General features: G+C 37.2%; 1 protein-coding gene across 1 annotated transcript in view; it reads left to right on the top strand.

Moving 5' to 3' along the window:
• COL25A1 (collagen type XXV alpha 1 chain) overlaps positions 1–25,509 on the top strand; it is a 482,146-nt gene that overhangs the window by 388,784 nt on the left and 67,853 nt on the right. The window contains exons 13-15 of the mRNA XM_060088451.1: positions 18,880–18,933; positions 21,101–21,127; positions 23,791–23,835. Coding sequence (XP_059944434.1) covers positions 18,880–18,933; positions 21,101–21,127; positions 23,791–23,835 — 126 coding nt within the window. The remainder of the gene's footprint in view (positions 1–18,879; positions 18,934–21,100; positions 21,128–23,790; positions 23,836–25,509) is intronic.

Raw genomic sequence — 25,509 nt, 5'->3', positions numbered from 1 at the left:
TTTGAAAGTGTATTCATTCTATGAAGAATTTGAAAATTCTGTAACTCAAGATAATATTCAGAAAGGACAACATATGCATATAACATAAATGCTGTTTTTAACATTTGGTGAAAAACAAAACTTGTATGCCAAAGGTTAATGTTTTGCTTTCTCTTTGTTTCTTTTCTTTTTCCAACTTTGAGACAATCATGAAAATTCATAGAAACCTTTAGCCTGAAACAAAACAACTTTAAAACTGTCACATATATGCTTATGAAGACTGCATATTCTTTACTTTTGCAAAGGAAATATGCAATTTCCTTAGCAAGAGAAAGGAATGTGACATTTTCTTGTCCTACTCACCAAGTTTAAATTATATTTCAAGGAAATAGACAGTTAATATTTGCAGTTTTATGTCTTGTTATACATCTTTATAGCATTTTTAAAGTGTTTTCTGTAAAACCTAGGGAAGCTAAATGATTTCATACTTTTATGAATGTATCAGCAAAATATAGTTCAAGATTTTTTTTTTTCCTACTCCATAGAACTTAACTAAAACTTTGTGTTAATCCTAGCCATTATCTGACATTTGTAATACTTGTTACATCATCTTTAGGACAATAAGGTGCAAAAACATGAGTCCACTGAAAAAGCAGATCATTTAGACAGTAAAAACAAAGTTGAAAATGGAGTTATAATTCTATACTTAGAGCTATGAAATGTATCTTGGTTCTCTAGAATTTATTTTCCAGAAAGAGAGCTTACAATGACATTAATAATTTTTTAAAGCACCTCGAAGTCCTTAAACTGTCTTAAGAAAAAAATTTTTTGCACATCACAATTTCACTTTTTCCAAAGAAGTACTTTTGATGCTTAGAAGATCATTTTCAAGTAATGGTTAAGGATCAATATGATTTCTAAGCCATCAGAAACATGGCAAATAACAACTAGAAAATAAAAAGATTTCTCTCTTGTAAAAACAAAGAAACTGGTTTAAGCAAATATTTTGTTAGTCTACCCCTAAAATATTTCCCATCCATTCAGATTGACAAAATTGGTGATTAGCTTTGGCCAATAACTTGATGATGACATTTTTTTTACATTATTATTCTTTAAATTTTGGTCAACTTGATTGCTAATCTGAATATTTCTTATTTGTGTAATGGTCCTCCAGTTCTTCAGATCGTACTGGGAGAAAAGACTTACATAAGCAGTAACGTGGCATTCAACTCCACTCTAGCCCCTTCTGGCATCACAATCTATCAAGGGCTACCAAGCACCCTTCTCTAAAAAGTGGGAAGTGGTGTGGTATGTGGTCCTTGCAGTCTGAGAGAGAAGGCTTCAAGTCCTTGTCCTCCTTTGGGCAGGTTACTTAAATGTTTCTAAGGCTCCAGTGTAAGATATTAATATAGACTTTGCAGTATTAACTAGATAATGTATCTAAGTGAACATAATGTAGTTGGGGCTCAATAAATATTATCAAGTATCTGTAGTAGTATCACACTTCAAGAATTTCAACAAATGAGCCCTAGGCTTACCCTCAAGAAGGAGGTGAAGCCAGTTGAATTTATGATGGGAAGAAAATGAAGATGCAAAGTCACACATGAAGGTAAAATATTTCTGTCTCGTCTCCCCTGACTCTTTCTCCACTGATGCACCCCATTCCCAGTAGTTGGAATACAAATACTATAGATAAGGGAAAGAGAAAGAGGAAGACACATCTCACATTATTTCGAAAGCTCAGTCACCAGTGTGGGGTTGTGTAGGAGCGCTGACCTGGAGTTGAGATATTCTGTGCTCTTCCACTTTGAAAGTTCCTTTTCCTCTCTAGGCTCAAGGCGGCTTCATTTGCAGAATGAGAGAAGGAGCTGTACTAATTTATTTCTAAGTCTCTAAGAGATACTGTGCATCTACAAAAAGTCACCCAAGTCTCTTTTCCAGTTCAACCAGCTTCTAGCATACTCTGTGTCCAGTTCTGAAAGCAGTTGTTTCCATAATTTGGACTTCTTCCCAATAGCCAAAGCAGTTAGGGTAAATGTAACACTAGGTCTTACCTAAAAAAGTAAAATGTTGCCTTCTTTGCCTCTGACTAATTGCACTGGGCACAAAAATTTCTGTAATTCTCATGAACAGATCTTGTTGGTTCAGCGGTATTATAAACATTTTATTTGTGCCCCTTCATTCTTTCTCTCTCTCTCTCTCTCTCTCTCTCTCTCTCTCCCTCTCTCTCTCACACACACACACACACTCACACACACATGCATATATGAAGAGATGTATATCTGAATATTTGTCAATTAAACCCTACATAGATACTGGAGAAGTGGGCTTTAAAATTATTTTGTGGTAGAAGCATTTTTTAGACTAAAGAATCCTTTGACAAAATAAATTGCTGTCTGTAATTTTTGTTTCTCTATATATTTATATATGTATTATGTATATAATTTGTGTTTGTATATATATTTATATATTATGTGTATTTAAATATATATAGGTATATATATATCTATATACATATCAACTCTTAATAGGTGTTATTAGAACCCTGCTTTTTTTCTACTCTTTTCACATTTTCACTTTAATTGGCATACATAAGAATAAATCATCATTATGACAATATATTTGAATAGCAAGCAGTGCCCAGCACTGTGCAAATGCCATAGGAGAAGAGATCTGGGGGTAATGATAGGGCACGTTAAAGGTCTACTTTGTGCAGCTCTCACATCTTTGTCTCTGTTACCATAAAATTCATCTTAAAGAGTTTCAGGATTAAAAGCAAATTATTTTATCTAAGCAAGCTAGAATTTTTCTGAGGATCCAGAGTCATAGTTTTGCTTCCAAAGCAAAAGATAAATATCAGATGATCTTGTTTCATGTATTTTTCAAATACTTTCTATAGTTTATTATATTTAAAACTTCAAAATACAATATAAATAAAATATTGATATTAGTGTATCATCTTGAATCTATCCCAGATAGCTATATGATTTTTAAGTAACATTAACATTTAATTAGTTTATAGCTATGGTATTAAGAGTTCCTTTTCATCTCTTATCCATGAGTCTCACAGTTCTCCACTGACATTAATCCTCACAGCATACTTCTAATGGCATTTTTATTGCAAGTATATTTAGAGAACAGATAAATGGAAGCTCTCAGACTTCCAAAGGTCAAGCTGTTGATTCAAGTCTATACAGTGAGCTATATACAATGAATGCAATATTTTTTATCCCTTATTCACTTTCTGTAACCACTAAATGAACTCTTTCCTTTTGCTACCTTGACTTTATCATTAAAATGTCTGAATTAAATTCCTGAAGGATTTAAGTATGTTGTAGTTCTGCTTATATCCTGGCTAGTTAGCGTAAATTTACCCAGTGATCTATTACCCAATATATTTATAACTTTCCAATTTTAGACTTTAAGAAAAGATATAGCGAGTAAATGAAGTGATTGATGTTTGATTCCAGATTAATTAATAGTTTAGGGAAATTGTCTTACAGCAATTTAATACTTTGCAGGTTAAAGTTGAGAGTTAAATTATTTTTATTAATTTTTCTGCCTTTTGAAGTTAGTGACTAGGTACATTAGAATTCTAAGAATACATGACTGTGTTTTCTCTGGTAACTACGATAATAGGATGCTTTCTATCTTCTTGAAGAAATATCATCACTTTCCTATTACAGGATATTTCTCTTTTTTCCAGTTTTATTGAAATATAATTGGCATATATCACTGTATGATTTTTAGGTACATAGCATAAAGTTTTTACTTACATATATAGTGAAATGACTACCACAATAAGTTTAGTTAACATTCACCATCTCATATAGATAACAATAAAAAGAAATGGAAGAAAAAAAAGAAAAAAATTTCTCCTTATAATGAGAACTCTTAGGATTACTCTCTTAACTTTCATATACATCATACAACAATGGTAACTATAGTTATCATGTTGTACATTACATCTTTAGCATCTTATAATCTGAAGTTTGTACCTTTGGGAAAGGTCACCTTCCTGAAGTGGTCACCTTCCGTCAATTCCTACTCTACCCAAAACCTCCAAGCCCCAACCTCTGGGAACTACAAATCTGATCTCTTTTTCTGTGAGTTTGTTGTTTGTGTTTGTTTTTTTTTTGTTTTATTAGATTCCACATAAAGGTGAGATCATAAAGTATTTTTGTCTTTCTCTGTCTGACTTATTTCACTTAACATAATGCCCTAAAGGTCCATCCATGTTGTCACAAATGGCAGTATTTCCTCGTTTATTATGGCTGAACAATATTCCATTGTATATGTATATACACCATAACTTCTTTATCCATTCTTCTGTGGATGGACACTAGGGTTGTTTCCATGTTTTGCCTATTGTAAGTAATGTTGCTGTGAACATGGGGTGCAGGTAACTTTTTAATTTAGTGTTTTCATTTCCTTTGTATATATTCCCTGAAGTGGAATTGCTGGATCATATGATAGTTCTATTTTTAATTTTTTGAGGATCCTCCATACTGTTTTTCATAGTGGATGCACCAATTTACAGTCCCACCAACAGTGCACAAGTGTTCTCTTTTCTCCACATCCTCATGAGCTTTTGTTATCTCGTGTCTTTTTTTTTTTTTTTTTTTTTTTGCGGTACGCGGGCCTCTCACCGCTGTGGCCCCTCCCACTGCGGAGCACAGGCTCCGGACGCGCAGGCCCAGCGGCCATGGCTCACGGGCCCAGCCGCTCCGCGGCATGTGGGATCCTCGCGGACCGGGGCACGAACCCGTGTCCGCTGCACCGGCAGGCGGACTCTCAACCACTGCGCCACCAGGGAAGCCCTCGTGTCTTTTTTGATGATAGCCATTCTGACAGGTGTGATGCGATATCTCATTGTGGTTTTGATTTGCATTTCCCTGATGATTAGTGATGTTGAGCATCTTTTCATGTGCCTGTTGGCAATTCATATACAGGATCTTTCATATAGTAAAATCACATCATCCCTGAGTTCTATGCATATATTCTCAGGCATTTTTATATACGAGCTTACTCTTAAAGGGACTTTTCACTCAATTTTACTTGTTAAGTGAAACAAAAGCTATTTCTATTCTTTATATAATAATTTTAAGTTCTTTTTTATAAGGGGATAAAAAGTTGGTTGAAAGAAGTACTGTAATGCTGGCTTGAAATAAAGCAATTATAGTAATTTTTTTTAAAAAAACACTTTCCCCCTGACTTCATTTAGGCATGTTACTATAAAAGTTTATACTAGTTATCATTCTGCTAAAGGGTAATATTGGGAGAGGGAAGACTAAATAGTTGAGGAAATGGTATTGGTGGGGGAAGGGGTATGAGAGGAAGGAAAGCTGATCACAGACTGTTGCAAAACAAAGCAACAACAAGGGAAATGTGTTTGAATGAATTATGACATCATCAAGTCCACTTATTTTCCATTTTAGTTGAAAAGACACTATATTTTATAGATGAGATCACCAAAATATTATTTATTAGATCTGATTAAACTGCATATATAATCTGGTGATTTTTTTTTAAACTTACCTTAAACGTTTTCATTGATTTATTTACCAATTCCTTCAATCTTCCATTCAACAAATCTTTTTCAGCCTTTACTACTAAGTACAAGGCACCATCTGAGCACTGACATTCATGCTGTCTCTGCCCTCGTGGAATTTCAGCCTATGGTGGATAAGGACATTATATGAAGTTATACTAAAAATCTGTTAAATGACAATGCTGTTAAGTACTACAGCGGAGGAGCACAGGACAGCCTGGCCTGGTGCAAAAGGGTCAAGTAATGCTTCCCTGAATAGGCGACTTTAGGTGCACCTTAAACAGTGAACAGCAGTTGGTAAAGGGAAAAGAAAATAGCACTACGCTGCAGTACTTACAGTTCAAGTTAGACAACCTTGGTCTTAGAATTTTGTTCCTAAAACACCATACTATCAACCACTTTAGGGTTTTTGTATTCATCTTGGACTACTTTTTTTCCAAGTTTCTTACCACTAAAATAGTAAGTCAATATAAATCACAAAGCCTGTTCTTGTATCATTAGATCTGATCTCTGAATGACATTCTTGATTTTGAAATTTGCATTAAAAATAAGGTTGCAGTGAAATAACTTATTGTGACAATCATAACAGCTTAACATTTACCCAATTCCATCTGTTTGATACTAGGCCACATTGCCAAGGGCATAGGAACCATTACCCAATTATGAAATAGCATCAGTGGGGTTAATTTAGGAGAAATTGAATTTCTTTCAGGATCTTCTTCTCTGCCCAATGCAGAGAATAGAAGAGTGAAGTATGTAATACTAACATGTATTTAGCATTTACTAACTGCCAGGCACTGTCCTAAGTTTACCTCACTTATTCCTCACAGCAATTCTATGAAGTGGATACTATTATTATCTCCATTTTATTAATGAGGAAACCAAGGCGCAGAAAGGATATTTTGCCCAGGGTCACTGAAGTGTTTGTGGTAGAGTTCAACTTCAAAGCCAGTTTGTTGGCTCCAACTGTTAAGAGTGTGGATTTTAAATTCAGAAAATTCCATCTTTGCTGTTCAGTATGTGTATGATCTTGGACAAGTTACTTTCCTTCTCTGAGCTTTAGTTTCTTCATTTGTCAAATGAAGGTTGTCATGTTTACCTCAAAGTTTAATCGGACAAAATAAAGGAAGTATAGAATGTTAACTGTTTATTTTAAAACATTATTAAATAAGAGCAGACTATTTTCCACTTTGAATTGGGGGCATTAAGAACTCCATGACTCAGAAACCTGCTGGGAGTATAAGTGAATGTTAGTAAGAACTATTATCTCTTTCCACTACTTTTCACTGATCTTTAGAGTTTTTCCTGTTAGACATAACCACTTAACATTTCTATGAATAATTAGGCACATCTCTTCCAAGTGAAAAGGATAATTTATCATTCAAACTATACATAGATTTATTATTAGGAACTATACTTTAGGAAAGAAGAAATTACCTGGGTTTTTAAACTTCAAAAAAGGGTATATTATCAAGGGCATGTTATGTTGCAAGTCATAGAATACTTAACAGAACTAGTTTTTAAAATAAAGGTATTTATTGGTCATGTAGCTTGAAGGTCCAGCACTAATGCAGGCTGCAGCGTTGCTTTGTCCTGGCACCTAAACCTCATCACTAAAAACCCGTTTCTTCCATCTTGTCACTCTGTCTTTCATGTTGCTGCCTTCACTCTAATTCCTACTCTCCTCTTGGTTGGAAGGTGGCTGCCAATCATGCCTGGGGCTTCATTCTTTCCTATCTACATCCAGAGAGTGAATGAGAGTCTTTCCCCAAACATCCAACACCACTTTTGAGTTTCTTTTTCATTGGATACACATAAGTCCCCGCCTCTTCCTCATTCCTGCACTAGGGGAATATCAGATGCTGATTAGCTATTGCTACTGCAGTTCCTTTTCTAGCAGCCCTAGTCATGCACAAAGTTGCAATAAACACTAATTATCTAATTTAGAAGAAATTTGTGTAAGACACGAGAGCTGAACAAAGTGTGTTATATCTGACTTATCCTGGTCCTAACAACCTCTTCCAGGTCACATACCCCCTTCATCCATTTTGATATTTTGTCTTCCTAAAACATGTCTTTATTCTTAATCTTTTTTTCCGTAAGAGTACATGCAGAGAACAATTTCTCTGATACACGTAAAAGACACCCCAACCCCACACTGTGACATCATGTTCCCAGGCTGGTTTTTGGTGACTTTTGCACCTTTTATAAGTTATTTAAAAAGGAATACTGGACAGTGTTTCCCTTAGACCGAGGCAGTGTTGCTCTTCACCCTCCTTTGTCCCTCTTATGTTGGGTCTGTCCCCACGGGGTGAAAAGTCCACAGGGCCAAGGAGACATGCCCACTCAAAGCCCAGATCCCTGCTTCTAGATCACGGCCCAGGTACCCAGGACCCAAGAATTCCTGTGTCTATTGTGCTGAGTCTGCTTCCATTGCCCGTAGTGGCCTCTTCCCCAGGTCCATTTTCCCAAGGGTGAACCACACAGCTGGCGTGTGTGCCTGTACACCTGTGAGGGGCCTAGAGCAGCTATTGGTAGGGAGCTTTAGGCAGAGCTTGCAGGCTGTGGTGTCCACACGCAACCCCAAAGTCCCTTCTTGATGAATAAGAGAACTGGGGTTGGGAAGAGAAGGGAAGACATTAGCAGGGAGGGTTGAGATGGAGGGTCATCCATGTGTGCTTCTCCCTAGACCTTTACGTTTTAGGGGTGTGCTCAAGGCAGATCATTCTTCTCTCCTGTAAATTTCATCCAGATAAACTCAACTTAGCTATTTTCTGTGACCCCTAAATTCTTAGCTATCTCTTTGAATTTCTTTGTTCAAATTATATTTCGTACATTTCTGTCTATGTTAGCTGTACAAAAAACGTGAATAGGGGCTTCCCTGGTGGTGCAGTGGTTGAGAATCTGCCTGCCAATGCAGGGGCCATGGGTTCAAGCCCTGGTCTGGGAGGATCCCACATGCCGCGGGGCGGCTGGCCCCGTGAGCCACAATTACTGAGCCTGCGCGCCTGGCGCCTGTGCTCCACAAGAGAGGCCGCAATAGTGAGAGGCCCGCGCACCGCCATGAGGAGTGGCCCCCACTTGCCGCAACTAGAGAAAGCCCTCTCACAGAAACGAAGAGCCAGCACAGCCATAAATAAATAAATAAATATATATATATATATTAAAAAAAAAAGTGAATAAAAGTGTTAACCACAAACTTATTTCTGAAATAGTCCATACTATAGCACTATTGATACAACTATCATGTTTTCTTATTTTAGACATTTGTACGTTTTTAAAAAGTATAATGAGGGTTTGGTTATTAGGTTTAGTTTAGGTATTACTTTAATCAGTTTAGGACCCATTTCAGTAAATTATCTGAAATAGAATATTTTCGTTAAGTTTCTGGCTGATAGAAGGGTCTACTTTTCTACTATTATTCATATTACCAAGGTGGACAAAGAGATTTTAATTTTAGGGAGGGAGTTTGCTGACTGGATAAACGAGACAAAACTCCCCTACAGGGATGCTGGTTCTTTGGTGCACAACCAACACAATAGAAAGCTCAAATAATTTTCTGTTTCTCTTTCACCAAGTAACAAAGCCTCTGCCTCCAGGAAAGAAACAGAAGAAGCATTAGGCATTGAGTATGCAAGTAGGAGCTAAAAACTACTGAATTGCTCCACATAAGAGAGGGTGAAGCTGAATTCCCAGGATGGTTGAGGAAGGAGGGAAGGAAGGAGGAAGGTGAGGTGGAAGGGGGAGAGAGGAGAAGGCAGAGAGATGAGGAAAGTCTGAGTGCTCTGTGATGGGACACCTTTCAGGAACCCCAGGTATTCAATCCTAAGCCCACAAAAGACCTGAGGAGACACAGACCTACTAGAGAATGGACTTGAGGACACGGGGAGGGGGAAGGGTAAGCTGGGACGAAGTGAGAGAGTGGCATGGACATATATACACTACCAAACGTAAAACAGATAGCTAGTGGGAAGCAGCCGCATGGCACAGGGAGATCAGCTCGGTGCTTTGTGACCACCTAGAGGGGTGGGATAGGGAGGGTGGGTGGGAGGGAGACACAAGAGGGAGGAGATATGGGGACATACATATATGTATAACTGATTCACTTTGTTATACAGCAGAAACTAACACACCACTGTAAAGCAATTATACTCCAATAAAGATGTTAAAAATTTTTTTAATAAATTAATTAATTAAATTAAATGAGTCATGTCAAAAAAAAAAAGAAAAGACCTGAGGAGAGTGAATTTCTTGAGGCAACTGGTGAAGAACTAACTGACCCATCTGAACTGGTCTGGGGCAAAATAGAGATGACACATACAGATGTAAGAACTCAAGCAGAGGGGTGGGAAAGCAAATCCTACACTTCCACAGCTGGTGAAATCGGGACTTGAGGCAAGTTTAATCAGATGTCAGAGGAATCTTCCTTTATGCCAGCACTGACATGTTTAGTCCAACAACAACAACTAATAATAATAATAAAATAAATTTTAATCCTTTAGATCTGGGAGAGGGTAAGCATTTAAGCTCCCTCCACACACTGCATAGAATAAAAGCTGAGTCCCACAGAAGCTCAAGCAATTTGCTCTGTGTCCCAGGACCAGAAGTAGAAAACGTGGGATTAGACTGGAGGCTTCCTGAAGCAGCTTTCTCATTTTTTGCAAAAATTAAATACAAAAGAAACATAATAAATATGAATAAGTTCTTTAGACACACGTTACTCAGATAGAGGAAACACAAGATGGGGAATCGGAAGACCTGGGTTCTAATCTCATATCTGCCTCTTGGCAGCTCTTTGCTTCTGGAAAAAGTACTTCCCCTTTCTGAATGTGTTTCTTCATCTATTAAGAATGGCTGGCTTGGTTCCTTTCAACGAAAATATTGCCCTTGGGACTTCCCTGGCGGTCCAGTGATTAAGAGTCTGCACTTCCACTGCAGGGGGCATGGGTTCGGTCCCTGGTCGGGGAACTAAGATCCCGCATGCCATGCGATGCAGCCAAAAAAAGAGAAAAATATATATATATTGCCCTATTTTGTGAGTGCTTCTGCTTAGGGAGAAGCAGATGTTAGAATGAGTTCATGAGGTAAATGATCACACATGTAAGTTTTCTGGGAAAGTTGAGATGACGTGATAATTTATACAACCAGCATTGCCCCAGATACTACTTGCCCTTCACTGAGACACATGGGGCGAGGGAAGGAGCAGATGCAAGAGGGGAGATAACCGAATAGATGGAAATATTTCTAATGGCCTGGTCTCCGTACCCACAGGCGCAACTGTTGGAGCCTTTAGTCCTCTACGCAACCACTCTTGCCCTGATAGAATCCTGGAGGGGCTCAGGGCTTTTCCTTGGCAGCAATGAAAGTTCTGCTGATTCCCAGCATCCTGCCCTTTACGGGACTCCTCCCCTCCACTAACTCCCACTCTTCACTGACCCCAGGCTAGTCCTCTACTTTTCAGTTCTGTTTCAGACTGACCTGCGGGACATGGACATGTCACTGCTGGGTTAACATCTCTCCCATCTTTTTCCTGGGTCCCTATCTCTTTTCCCACCGCTGTCTTTCGCCATAGTCCAGACAAAGAGCCATCTCTTGCCACCAGATTTATAGGTCTTTTCCAGTCTCCCAGCAGAAAAGGCTTACTGTCTTCACCTCTTACTAGGCCTGTAAGGGCTTCACATTTTCATATAGGCTTAATGTATTCACGTCTCCTGTGTTCATCCATTCCTCCAACATGGATGTACTGAACAATTATTATGTGTTAAGGTACAGTTTCTAGGCAATGTGGAAAGAGGAGTGAACTAAACAAAGTTCGTATTCTAGTGGTGGAGAAGGAGTGGGAAATCCAGTCGCCAAGTAAAATACAGAAGGCTCAATCAAATTTGAATTTCAGATAAACAACCCATCATTTTTCATGTGATATGTCCATTCAATGTTTGGGATACACTTAATTAAAAATTATTTATTGTTTATCTGAAATTAAATTTTAGCTGGGTGTCTTGTATTTTTATTTGCCAAATCTGGCAATCCTGATGGGGGTGACGGGAAAGGAACAAAAAATTTCTCCCTTAGGTGGAAATTAGTGCAGTGGAGAAAGCAAAGTAAGATAATGGGTGGGCATAGGGAGTGGTGGTGTGTGGTGGTGGGTATTCCAGGCAACCCCTGTAATAAGGGGACAGTTGCTCCAAGGCTGAGAAGGTAAGAGAGTAAATCCCTGGATATCAGAGGGGAGTTGGTCCATGGGAGAGAAGCCCCAATGCAAAGACTGTGGGCCAGCTCCTGCCTAGCATCTTGAAACAAAGAGTTCAATGTGGCTAGAGTGGCAGAAGGTGAGGTCAGAGAAGCAACAGGGCCAGACCTTGCAGGGGCCCTTATTCCGAGTGCGATGGGACAGCCTTGGAGAGACCTGAGTGAAGGAATTATAAGTTGACTTGTTGTTAGGAGAGTGTTGGAGGCTGGTGGGTGGCAGGGAGGTGGGTTAGGAGGTCCCTAGGGTCAGCCTCTACCCCCGCACCAACTGTGGCTCCCCTGGCACCTCAGCAGCCTCTGCTCCGGAGCAGCTCTCCGCTCTCAACCCCACACACACTACCTTCCTTGGCAGAGTCCAGTGGTGGATTTTAACTCCACAATGGCGTCTCCATTCTGAAGTCGCGCCGTACGTTGACTTGATTGAATACTGATGTGCTCCTTCCCTGCTTTTAAAGGCTTCTGCTTCATCATGTCTTCTAATAATTATATAATTTTATGGTTTAAACTAATGCGGTTTGATAGAAACATAAAGCAAGCTCCAAATACAAGCCACATATGTAAATGTGAATTTTCTAGTAACCACATTTTTTAGGTGTTTAAAAAGCAGGTAATATTAATTTTAATAATATGTTTTATTTAACTGAATATATCTAAAACTACCATTTCAACATCATATAAATTAATATTTTAAGATTAATAGTATTCACATTATTAATGGGATATTTTACATTTTTTTTACAACTGAGTCTTCAAAATCGTATTTTATGCTTACAACACATCTCAAAGACTAGCCTTATTTCCAGTACTCAAGAGCCACATGTGGCTAGTGGTACCATATTGGACAACACGGGTTTAAACTCTGCTCATTTTCAAGGTTCATCCCATACCACAGTCTTTATGGCATGGAAACGGGGTGGGGGGTGGTCAAAGAGAAGTGGGACAATTGCCTAGGGAGCAAATAGGATCAAATAATATGGGATTGAGAACATTTTTCCATTGAAATTCTAAATACATTGGTGCTAGACATCTGTAAACAACAACAACAAATAAATTACCAATTTATGGTTATTCAGTTTAGCTTGTATAAAAATCTAATACGGTCTACTCTGATTTCATTATGGCTGTGTGGCTTAATTTTTGGTGTTTGATTCCAACTTGTCCTTCTACTTTGTGCTATTTAATGCCAGGTTGTACAGTTCTAAATGTATTGAACTATAACATCATCAAAGATTTGCTTCTTGTTGAATGCAGTGATTGACAATCTCCAATATACAAGTGGGTTGTGTTTTAGATTTTACATATATATATATTATATATATTATATATATAATATATATATATGTAGAGAGAGAGAGAGAGAGAGAACATATATAGAAAAAAACTGATGCATTAGTTCAATGGGTCCACCCACACAAACTTATGTAAAAAGGTGGAGCTAAACTGTAATATTATTAGAGTAAACTGGATCTCCCTTAAGTCAAATTTCTTAAACTAGGGATGTGTACCCCTGGGAGTTCATGGAAGTGGGCAGGAGTACAAAAAGACAAAGGATTTATTTAGAGTATTAATAACACTTGAGGTTTGGGGCAAGGATTCTTATTTTATAGTTTTGTGTGGTAAAATGCTACATTTCTAGAAATTTCAAGGTAAAATATGTTGGTCATTTTCTACCTCCTACCTTCGCCCAAGTTTCTGTTCATCCTCACTGGCATTAGGGGACTAGGGTGGAAGACTAAACTAAACTGAACTAGAGAGAGAGAAAATAAATATGAATGGAGAGCAGAAACTCCATTTTCCTGACTCTTCCCCAGATAGTTCTAACTGGAAGTCCCTGTGGGCACCTCACTGCCTTCAGAGAATCTTCCTCTACCAAGGGTTATCTACCCAATAGCTACCAAAGCCTCTGAGGCTCTTAAGCCTCATACAGGGTCACCCGACTCCCCAACATGACTGCCTGCAGGAGAGGAATGACTAGCGGCCGGTCCTGCTCACCACTTAGGCCACTGAGATCCTTCTATGTGCTATCACTGTCAGGAAGAAAGGCCCAGTCCACCCAATGCTTTAGAGAGGTATCAGTGACCAATGCTGCCCATTTTTAGTCTTTATTTTATTACACACAGGCACCAAACCCACCAACTCCAGTGGTAGGAGAACAGCCTTAAGACTGATACCATGTTATGTTCAATATCATTAATTTCATCTGCTGCTGTTTCATGTTCCTTGTACAGTAGTCCCCAGCCCCATCTGCAGGGAATACGTTCTAAGACCCCCAGTGGATGCCTGAAACCGAGGAGGGTACTAAGCCCTATATATACTATGTTTTTTCCTAAATGTACATACTTATGATGAAGTTTAATTTAGAAATTAGATATAGTAAGAGAATGTCTGAATTGCCCATATTTGGGGCCATTATTAAATAAAATAAGAATTACACAAACACAAGCACTGTGATACCACGACAGTCGATCAAGCAACTTAGTGGCTACTAAATGACTAACGGGCAGGATACACTGGACAAAGGGATGATTCACATCCTGGGTGGGATGCAGCAGAATGCACCAGACTTCATCACGCTACTTAAAACACCACACAGTTTAGAACTTATGACTTGTTTGTTTCTGTAATTTTCCATTTGATATTTTCAGACCTTGGTTGACCACGGGTAACTGAAACCAAGGAAAGCAAAACAGAGGATAAGGGGGGATAATTTTAGTTCTTCTGTTTAGATGAGTTCTTCCTGAAAATGGAGTACTTAAAGGAAACAAATCTATATTGACAAGGTGAATGTAAAATTATACTATGCTAAAAATTTAAAGCTGTAACCCTTTGTGATTGAAGTGACAGGGAGCAATATTACTGCTAAATGGTCTGTTTCTCTTTAGCACTCAATTTTGTAGGAAAATGACATTCCTTCCTATTGTTAAGTATTCTTTCAAGTTGCCCCTGAATAGCAGTAACTAAAATAACTGTAAAAGCCTTGGGTGATGTTTTACATTAGAGTTCTAAAGAGTGTTTGGTTTAAAAAAGAAAGAAAGAAAGAAAGAAAGAAAGAAAGCAGCGTTATCCTTCTTAAAAGTCAGTTCAACTTATTTTTAGCTTAAATACACTAGGAATAGCCCTAGAATTTAAAGTGTAATAGAGAAAACTCTATCAATCTACCTGTAGTTAAGATGTTAGCTGCTATTTTTCTTCATTACTATCTTTGGAATGTCCTTAGTAGTAGTGAATATGAGATGCATTCAGAAATAGATGAATAGATTATCCAGTGAACGTGAGACTAGTTCCCACACACACAAAACCCAATTCCCATTTTTTTGGTCTATACTTCTCTGATATATTTCTCTGTATATGTACTTTTTTACTATATTATGTAGTAAAGTAATATCATTGTAACTTTATTTGAAGAGGCCTCATGATATTTTGTCCTCATATACCAGAAAATATTAATACACCATATGACATATACTTCATTCTTCATTAAGACTTCCCTTTGATTTCTATTTATTATGCCTCTTTATGAAGTGCAAGAAAACTTTGCTCAAAGAAAAAAGTTCCATCTCAATTAGATGTCCTCTTAAGTTATTTATGTAGATATCTCTCTCCTCACTGAAAGACAAGCTCTCTGGGCACAGGTACCTGTCATGTCTATTTCATCTTTATATCTCATGCAACACTCTGCTCAGAGTAAAACATATAGTAAATTTTCACTAAATGTTAGTTGAATGAATTAATGCCTTCCAGAATCCCACTGCTTGGCCTTGGTACTCAAAGTTGTACAGCATTTCATCGGTAACATTCCTTTAACACAACCTGGGAAACTAAATTTGAATAATAACAGAATGTTCCATAACCTCCTAATCTGAGTTTGAATATATATTTCTTGTTATTACTTTTTACAAAGGTAAAATGCTACGAGCCATTTTTCCTTTTTATCTTCCCTTGATTCATTCAGGAAACAGCCTTATTCACTTTTTAACTTTAAAATCTCACTACATACCTATTTAACCTTACAAGTGATAAACGTAAAACGGCCCCAGTAAATTCTCATTTGTGCTTATTAAAACGGCCACAGGGACTTCCCTGGTGGCACACTGGTTGAGAATCCGCCTGCCAATGCAGGGGACACGGGTTCGAGCCCTGGTCCCGGAAAAGCCCACATGCTGTGGAGCAACTACAGCTAAGCCCATGTACCACAACTACTGAGCCTGCGCGCCTAGAGCCCACGCTCCGCAACAAGCAAAGCCACCACAATGACAAGCCACCGCAATGACAAGCCCGCTCACCGCAACTAGAGAAAGCCCGCGCGCAGCAACGAAGACCCAATGCAACCAAAAATAAATGAATTAAATAAATAAATTAAAAAAATAAAATAGCCACAAAAGTAATTAAAATTGTGATATCCAATGCTGATGAAGTTGTGAAAAAGTAACAGAGTGGGTGCCTAGAAAAGCAGATAAATCTCAGATCCCTTTTGGAAAGCAACTTAGAAATATTTACATAGATGTTTATTTTAATTTACCTTTAATAGCAAAAATTGGAAACAACCTAAGTATTCAACAATTTGGGACAGCTTAAACAAATGATCACACCTGACTTTGATAGATGATAAACTATTCACAAGACAATCACAAATACTGTGTAAAAACAAACGTATGGTATAAAATAATATAAAATCGGAATGTCAAACTATGTAATAAGCTTACAATTGCTTGAAATATGTAAGCATAAATTTAAACAACTAGAAGGAAACAGGACAAAATGAAAACAGTTATGATAGAGTGATGGGATTCTGGGTGCAATTTTTTGTTTCCTTTTACATTAAAAGATTATTTTAACAAAATATAAAATCAAAGGGAAAAAAAGGATCAAGTTTTAGTCCCTCGATGTTCATATTTTAAGAAGGATGTTGTGCAGATACCTAAGCAACATTTGTCTTCCTTGCTTCAAAATCTCAGCATGTATTTTGCCTGGTTCCAGGGGCTTAACCATTTTTTAAAAAAAATAATTCTGGCTACCATAGTTATTCTTTGAAAGTCTAAACAAAGTTTGTATTGTTCCCTGGCAGCATCTCGTTTGCATTAAACCATGAGTTACGATATTAGTGCCTCCTGGTGTAAGTTTTTTGAAGAAAGCAGACTCGATAACTCTTTTTCTGGTTGCATAGTAAATGACAGTCCTCTTTCAGGGTGTATTCAATTTCCATTGGAGTTCTTACCCTTGGTTATGAACATATGGCTTATCAAAATTTTCTTATAATAGCCATCGTTATTGTAAGTCAACATTTTTGCTATTTTATCAAGGAAAGAGCAAATGATTATAGTGTAACTTTATACAGGAAGCAGAATTTCTTCCATGAGTTAAGTCTTTAGCAATTACAATAATCCAGTATAAGAGAAAAACATTTTTTGCTCTTCTAGAAAGACACTATTAACTTCACATTGCTTCGTTTATCTGGTAGGTGAACAAAAATCATCTTTATAGAAGTTACATTTAATTCAGGTTTGTATACATTCTGGAAGGTCATTTATAAATGGGGAGTATAAACCAAATGATAATATGGATAGAAATATTCTTCATCAACTCTCCCAGTTTCAAGATGCATTCATTCATTCAGCAATGCATCACTGTACTAAAAGCACAACCTCTTAAGGCAGAGTTGTGTAAATCTGGAAAAATTACTTTACCTCTCTGTGCCTTAGTTTCTTCATCTATTAAATATAGATAAAGATAGTACTTACCTTATAGAAATTTGTGAGAATTAAGTGAGTTAATGAATATAAAGCTCCTGGAACTTAAGAAATGTTGCTGTTTTACTAATGTAAGTGTTCTTGAAGGTGAGAGCACAAATACTAAAATGGCACAATTTCTGCCCTCCAGACAACCTAGAAAACATTCTTAAAAAATCAACTAGGTTCGCCGTTAGCCTAAGACTGCTCTAAAAAATAAAGTCAATTTTTTTTTAATCAACTAAGTATCAACTTTTTAACCCTCAGGGGAAAGAAACTTGCTGAGAAGTTGAAGCACATAATAAATGGCTTTGGGAATGTTTTTAAATGAAAATGAAATTCTAGTTGCTCTAAGTTTGAGCTACATGGAAGTATTAAAAGCTACACTTTCTTTCTTCTCCTAATTTTCCTGAGATACGTTGGACACATGACATTGAATTAGTTTTAGGTGTACAACATAATGGTTTGGTACATGTATATACTGTGAAATGATTACCACAGTAAGTTTGGTTAACATCCATCATCTCACATATTTACAATTTTTTTTCCTTGTGATAAGAACTTTTAAGATCTACTCTCTTAACAACTTTCAAATATACCATACAGTGTTGTTAACTACAGTTGTCATGCAGAATATCTTTCCTTTGCTTCTGAGCGCAAGAGACTTCCACTTTGGAAAACAGTTGCTGGTTCAGAGTCTAGAAAGATTGATATACATCATCATCCTTCTGAAATGGAAAATCTTTCTAGCTAATAGCCATCATCGTTTTCTCAAATGCCTATCACTCAATATGACACTGAAAACCACAACTTCTCATGTTTATTTTCATTATATTTACAGTGAAACTGGAAAGAGAAATCAAAGCCATTTTTACTTTTGTGTCAAACATGTCTAAATGAGTTAAGTAGATGCTCAAAGATATGTATATTCTTCAAGATTTAGGTTTGGAGATGCTCATTTGCTTAAGTCTAATAAATAGAATGATTTAGTCTCTATTTTCCTGAGCTGACGAATCACTTGAAAGTTCTCCACCAAGAAAGTCTTAAATTTTCAGATGTCTTTTACTCATTTAACAAATATTGTACCTAGCATATACCTAGCTATATGTACCTAGCATCATGCTAGATATTCATTTCCATTGGTAATTTGCTTTCACTTTCTCAGTGGAGAAAAGACTCAACACGAGGAAATTAGCCCTCTTGTATCCTCGGTCCCTAGCACATAGAATTTTGGACCAAACAAGCTAACTTGTGTAACTAGTCTAACATACTATTTACTTCTTGAGCATTATTGGATGGTTATATCCTCTAATGAGCTATATAATGTGTTGATTTTGTCTGTTTTATTTAGTAGTATCTATTTTTTATTTTGAGGGTGAACCCGGGTTGCCTGGAGCAGTAGGACAGAATGGAATACCAGGGCCAAAGGTTAGTGCAAAGAAAACCAAACAGAATCATTTGAGGCATGAGTTTTCATGAGATTGTAAGCTGTTACACTTTTTATATATCCCACTGGTTTTACTTGGATGGAATTTTTTGTCAGTAATATAATATACTATAGTATAAAACTTTGTGACTAAAGCATAAGTGATGTTTGTGATTCTCATTAGCATTAAAAATGCAGAGAAACATGTAAGATATGTCTAAATTTTTATTTCTGGGATACTTAAATAACATGAGAAAGCCTGTGTTTCAAATGTGACTTTGTCATTTTACCACTTAATGAACATATTACAACATAGACCATGTCCATCCTGCCAACATTTACATAATTTTTACAAGATGTACTAAAGATGTTCACAGTGCCACTGTGACTTTTCCTCAAGATTTGGCCACCTTCAAGACTTACACAACCTAACCAGTTAATCACATGAAGAGCATAATAAAAATGTGGCATGTTTGAAATTTAAAAATGGATGTAGTCTGAATTACTAAGTAGGGAAAAAATGTAATAGAGATATTTTTTGGATTCCAAATTTCCTTTGTTTTTGAAGAACAAATTAATCTTAAATATAAAAAGATTGGTGACAGTTTAGTTTAAACCAAATAGGCAGACAAATCCCAAGTCCTTTGATGAGTGACCATCCCTTGAAGTACAAAACTAATGTCTAATCCCATCAGCTGTGCTGGTGTGTATCCATACCCACAGATGCTTGTCAGCTGATTTTACAGATCACATTGCTATTGACAGGCGCCTAGGACAGACCTAAAATTTATAGACCTGTCTTTTGTCCTGCAGGAGAGGAAAGAAAATATTCCTTCTGGGACTACAGCCATTTTCCTGTCTTCTTCCCTCTCTTGCTCCATGCTAAAAAGCCAAATGATAGGAGTTAATGCTTAATGCATGTTCTCAGTACTATTCTTTTGTTGCCTAGCAACCATCAGGATGGCTGCTGAGCAGTGAAAGGTAACCAGAAATTCAGAAAGCCAAAGGGTCAGGTGGAGTTTCAGGGAGTGAAAAGAGTGTTGCCTTCAGACAGATTTCTTGAGTGAATTATAATTTTAAAAAACACAATAACCACCTTAAAAATAATTTTTAAAGTAGTCTGATCTTATTGCAACACTTTCTCAAACTTTTCTTAAGAGGAATATTATCATAATGTGTGTGATTTGCTTTAGATTTACTCTCTGACTCTGTCCCCTGTCCCTTCTGGGTAAAGTGAAAATGAGATTCTTTTCAGAACACAATTTTGCATTTTAGTCCTTGTACTGTCATGGTCATCATTTTGAGTAAAGACATCTCTCCTAAACTCACTTAGAGTCTGCCCCAATATAGTATCTTTTCTGAAAAAACTAATGCCTCCTAAAGTACACCTAATTTGGAACATAGTGGTTAACAACAGATTGAAGAGAGTTCATGACATTGTGAAGGGGTCCAAGTTCAGGCCTTAGTCACATCAGGGGAAGACAGATTAGAGAACCACACTGGTACTCTGACCCCTGAAATAATCCGTGCACCAGGGGCTGCTTTGAATGGAAGATTTCATTGAAGGATGTAAGTAAATAAACTCACCTTACTGAGTCTGAGTTTGAGCAGAATAAAGCGTCATAATCTCAGAAGCCTCTTGAGACGTTGAATTGCCACATTTTTCTCCTTAGTGCCCTAAAAGCCGGGTTTGGGCTGATCATCTTAAATATCTTTCTTTAGTCCTCGAAAGCAAAGAATTAAAATTACATTTGCTATTGATATCCATACTCAATGTTCCAGGAAACTCGTCTTAACCTTTTTTTTTTTTTTTTTTGCGGTACATGGGCCTCTCACTGCTGTGGCCTCTCCCACTGCTGAGCACAGGCTCCGGATGCGCAGGCTCAGCGGCCATGGCTCACGGGCCCAGCCGCTCCGTGGCATGTGGGATCCTCCCTGACCGAGGCACGAACCCGTGTCCCCTACATCGGCAGGAGGAATCTCAACCACTGTGCTACCAGGGGAGCCCTAACCTTTTGTTTTTATATAGCAACTATATATTGCCAAAATAGAAAATGTCACATATAATTTATCTATTAATAGTATGTTCAATATCTGATTTTCTTTAGTGTTGATTGATTAGGTGTTTTATAAATTAATATGTCACTCAGTCTTTGTTCTTTTGCCCAGGGAGAACCTGGAGAACGAGGAGAAAAGGTGAGAATGATTCTGCTGATTTTTATTTTTTTCCCCCAAAGAGGTACCAAACTGAACTGTATTTATGTGTGGTTGGATAGACAGATACAGGTATACAAGCATACCTTGGAGATATTGCAGGCTCCATTCCAGATCACTGCAATAAAGTGAATATTGCAATAAAATGAATCACATGAATTTTTTGGTTTCCCAGTGCATATAAAAGTTACATTTATGCTATACTGTAGTCAGTTAAGTGTTCAATAGCATTATGTCTAAAACACAACATGCCTGCCTTAATTGAAAAATGATGCTGTTAGAAAAATGGCACCCTTAGACTTGCTTGACACATGGTTGCCACAAATCTTCAATCTGTAAAGAATGCAGTAGTATCTTTGAAGTACAATAAAGCAAAGCACAATAAAACAAGGTATGCTTAGTTATATAGATGTAGATAGATATAATGACCACTGTTTTTTTTGAACTGCTAATTAGTGGAAGGAGAAAATAGTGTAATTCTTATATATGTATAGAAGTTTGGGTAAAAAAGATTTAAAGAAATGGAGGAGAAGGGTGCAAATTTAAACATTCTATGTCAGGCTTTTAGATGACTTTCAAAAATCCCTAGGCCTGCAAAATTTCTGTTCTACCTATTTGCTAATGCCACTCCAGTACTTTTCTAAGCATCCATCTCTCTCTCTACTACTTCTTAGGTCAGTAGGTTAAAGGGATACAGATGTTTACCTGCAGCAAATACACTGAAAGTTGTCCCAAAACGAATTCCCATAAAACCCAAAAAGAGAAGCAAAAGGAGAAGCAGAGTGCATATGTTAAATTACTCTTAGACAAACATCCTTCCTTACTGCTTTGGGGGAGTTCTCATGCTATGTCCTTTACCAGTGTTTGAGAAGTATGCCGTCTCTGCAGGCAACTACCAAGATACCACATAATGCCCTTCATAAGTGATACGATCTTTCTGACAAATCATTATCATCACCACTAACCCCAAAAGAAGTACATCTACAGATCCAGCAAGCTTCATGAATGTAACTGTATTTTTGAGCTGTATTTTATAACTGTATTCTTGTAAAACAAAAATAAAAAGACATTTATTTAAATGGAAGGGGAGCAGAACAGAGAGGCAACTCAGTCAAACCCTTCACTTCATGGCCACTCTGAACCAGTTTTCCTAATAAGAAAGTTTGTTTTGTTATTTAATAAAGGGATTTCCAAGCAATTTTTAAAAGTGTGCTAATGAGCTGCCTATCAAAGATCCCCCATAACTTATGATCAGTATATTTATTTGGCTTCCAACCAGTTCGTGGTAATTAACCTGAAATGAATTAGTCAACAGATGACTCTTTTGTGTAGAAATTAAGGAGGGAAAAGGAGCAGTGCCAGCACCATTCCAGGGACTCATCAGATAAAGCGGTTCAGGCTCCCAGACCGCTGTGCTGTCCCCGTCACCATAAAAGAATGCCCGAGCAGGATAGCCTCATGCTTATTTGAAACAAGAAAAGAAAGTGAAGAGAAAAGGTTAAACTCTCCCTCCATCACCACCCCTCCTTCTCCCAGGGAAACCATTATCAGTAGCTTCTCTCTTATTTTACGGAAAATTTTAAGTGATAGAAGAGTGACCTCTTACACAGCTGGACAGAAGGGTATTCCAGCTTACGGAATGTATGAACAATAATGCATTGTTATTGCTAATGGCTATCATTAACAGCTTATGATGTGTCAGATACTGTCCCAGTTGCTTTAGACACAGTAATTGTTTATTTCTTATAACCCCATAAAATATTCTTGCCCTTATGTTGCACATGAGAAATTTGATGTAAAGAGAATTTCATTTGCCCAGTAGGGCCTGGACCTGGGCTTGAACTCTCTGGCTCCAAAATTCATGATGTTTCCACTAGAGCATGCTATAAGACTTAAAGAGTTTAGAATTTAAGAAAGCAAAGCATGGATAATAAACAAATGACTTTTTTCCTAAAGCATTGCTTGTGGGTAGAAAGATATCAGTGAGGGAATAGGCATAGGAGCTCTCAGAAATAACAAAGGAAGCATAAACTCCCCAATTTATTTTACTATATTTTTTTAAAATTTTCTAATAAGATATAAAACATTTATGTCTCAAATACAAAACACTTAGGCCCAGATAACTCAATGTTCAGTGCAGCAGTTTTGAGGGCTGGGTCATGCACTTTGAGGGCCTGGAGATTTGAGATGGGTAGAATTCACAGATTGAAGGGAAAGGAGAAGGCAGGACTCCAGGTGGCAGGAGTGGGACAAGGAAGGAGACAGAAAGGTTAAGGCACACGGCATATTGAGGGAGTCAGGAGAAAGCCTTTGTTAGAGTGACTCTTTGAGCAGAGAAAAGAGAAAGAGTTAAGGTAGCCAGAATAAGCTATTAATGCCAGAATAAGCTATTAGAAGTCAGAGAAATTACTTTCTGTTATTATCGTGGAGTAGTTTAAAACTATTTAGCCATGTTCATTGTAATAAAATTTATTTGGACTAGCTGATATCAGGCAGCTGGTCAAGTAAAGTACATTAGCTCTGTAGAACATTTACAACAGATTTTAATATATAGTGCCTATGAAAGGAAACTTAAAATAATGAAAACTACTCTTTGCTGAATGTCACCAATATATTTTACATGTATTGCTTTTTTCCCCTCTTAGGGAGATGCTGGAGAGAATGGCCCCAAAGGTGATACAGGTGAAAAGGTACAGTGTTGCGAAATATGAAAGAGTATGTGTATGAGCAAGAATATTATTTCATGTACATGAAAATGGGAGATCAGAGATAATTCTACACAATTAGAAAACTTTTAAATATTTAATTTATAAAAGGTGATTATTCCACCAGCTCCTAGCTACAAATTTAAATATTTTAAAAGTAAAATGCTATGTCAAAAATTCTAGAAAATGCATAATTGGGTTTCTAGTAATATGACTTTCAAGACAAAACAAAAACCCCACTATTTATGTGTAAATGGAACACTCCCTTTATACACAGAGATATAAAAATAGAGTTCCTAAAGTGATTCCATTTGTCCCGATTTTAGGATAGAAGATTGCAGAGGATTGGGAGGGGATGTAAGAGTTTGATAATAAGCTAAAGTCAGTTGATTAGAGCCTCTCATGCAGTCTTGAAAATTTGCCTCAACTTGAAATCTACTAGATCCAGATATTTTGTCAGCCTTTGTATTGTCTTTTTTTTGTTTTTTTCTTTTTTGGCCTTTAAACCATTATTAGCACTTATATTGTGGTGGTCGTTTGTTCATCTTCCTGCCTCCTGTTTTTTCCTCAGTCTATTGAAGCTTTTGCTTGTATTCTTACTTCACACACATCTCTGACATAGGAAGGAAATTTTTATTTCATTTGTGCTATATGTTAAGAATTAAGAAAAAGATCTTTTAAGAAACTAAAAATGGAATAGTCAGATTTGATTTAAATCAGGCTAATTGATGAAACAAAGAATGATTCATTTAGGCTTGTAGTTGAGAATAAGAATACTCTACTTTGAAAATTATTACGGTACAGATGGACAATTGCTAGTCATAAAAACATACCCATAAAGTAAAGAGAAATTTGTCTTCCTCATTCTTATAAATATTAATATAAATATGGCATGGGTGGTAGGGAGAAATTAATGGTAGGAATAAATTAATGTCACCGAGTAGCAACTGTGTTTGTATTCAAGAGGTAGTCTAGAAGTTAGAATGGACTCTCAGTTTCTTGTAGACCAGGGTTTCTCAGCCTCCGCACTACTGACATTTTGGGCTGGATAATCCTTCTTGAGGGAGCTGTCAGATGTCTAGCCTCGTTCCTGGCCTCTGCCCAGCAGATGCCAGTAGCATCTCCGAGTTGTGACAACCAACACTCTCTCCAGAGGTTGCCAAGTGTCCACTGGGGAACAAAATCATCCCTCATTGAGAACCACTGCTGTAAACCCATTTTATTTATCTGTCAGATTTAAGTATCATGCTGCAATCCACCATGACATGAGTATGTTTAATACTAATGGGACCAGTGATATACCTCTATGACTTCTTGAAGTCAAAATTAAAAACCCTAGGTATATAAACATAGATATTTTATTTACCTTTGTTGTGTTTGCTTAAAAGCAGGGGTCAGCAAACTTTTCCTGTAAAGAGCCAGAAAATAAATATTTTAGGTTTTGTGGGCCATATGGCGTCTGTCACAACTACTCAACTCTGTCATCGTAGCATGACAGCAGCCATAGACAATATGTATACATATGAGAGTGGCTCTATTCCAATAAAACTTTATTTCTGGACACTGAAATTTTAATTTCATGTGGTTTTCAAATGTCATGAAATATTATTCTTTTTACATTTTTTTTAACCGTTAAAGATGTGAAAACCACTCTTAGCT

The sequence above is a fragment of the Mesoplodon densirostris genome, chromosome 1 (genome assembly GCF_025265405.1).
Source record: "Mesoplodon densirostris isolate mMesDen1 chromosome 1, mMesDen1 primary haplotype, whole genome shotgun sequence".
Lineage (NCBI taxonomy): Eukaryota > Metazoa > Chordata > Mammalia > Artiodactyla > Ziphiidae > Mesoplodon > Mesoplodon densirostris.
Note: the sequence above shows the minus strand (reverse complement) of the source record. Positions and strands in the feature narration are given on the sequence as shown.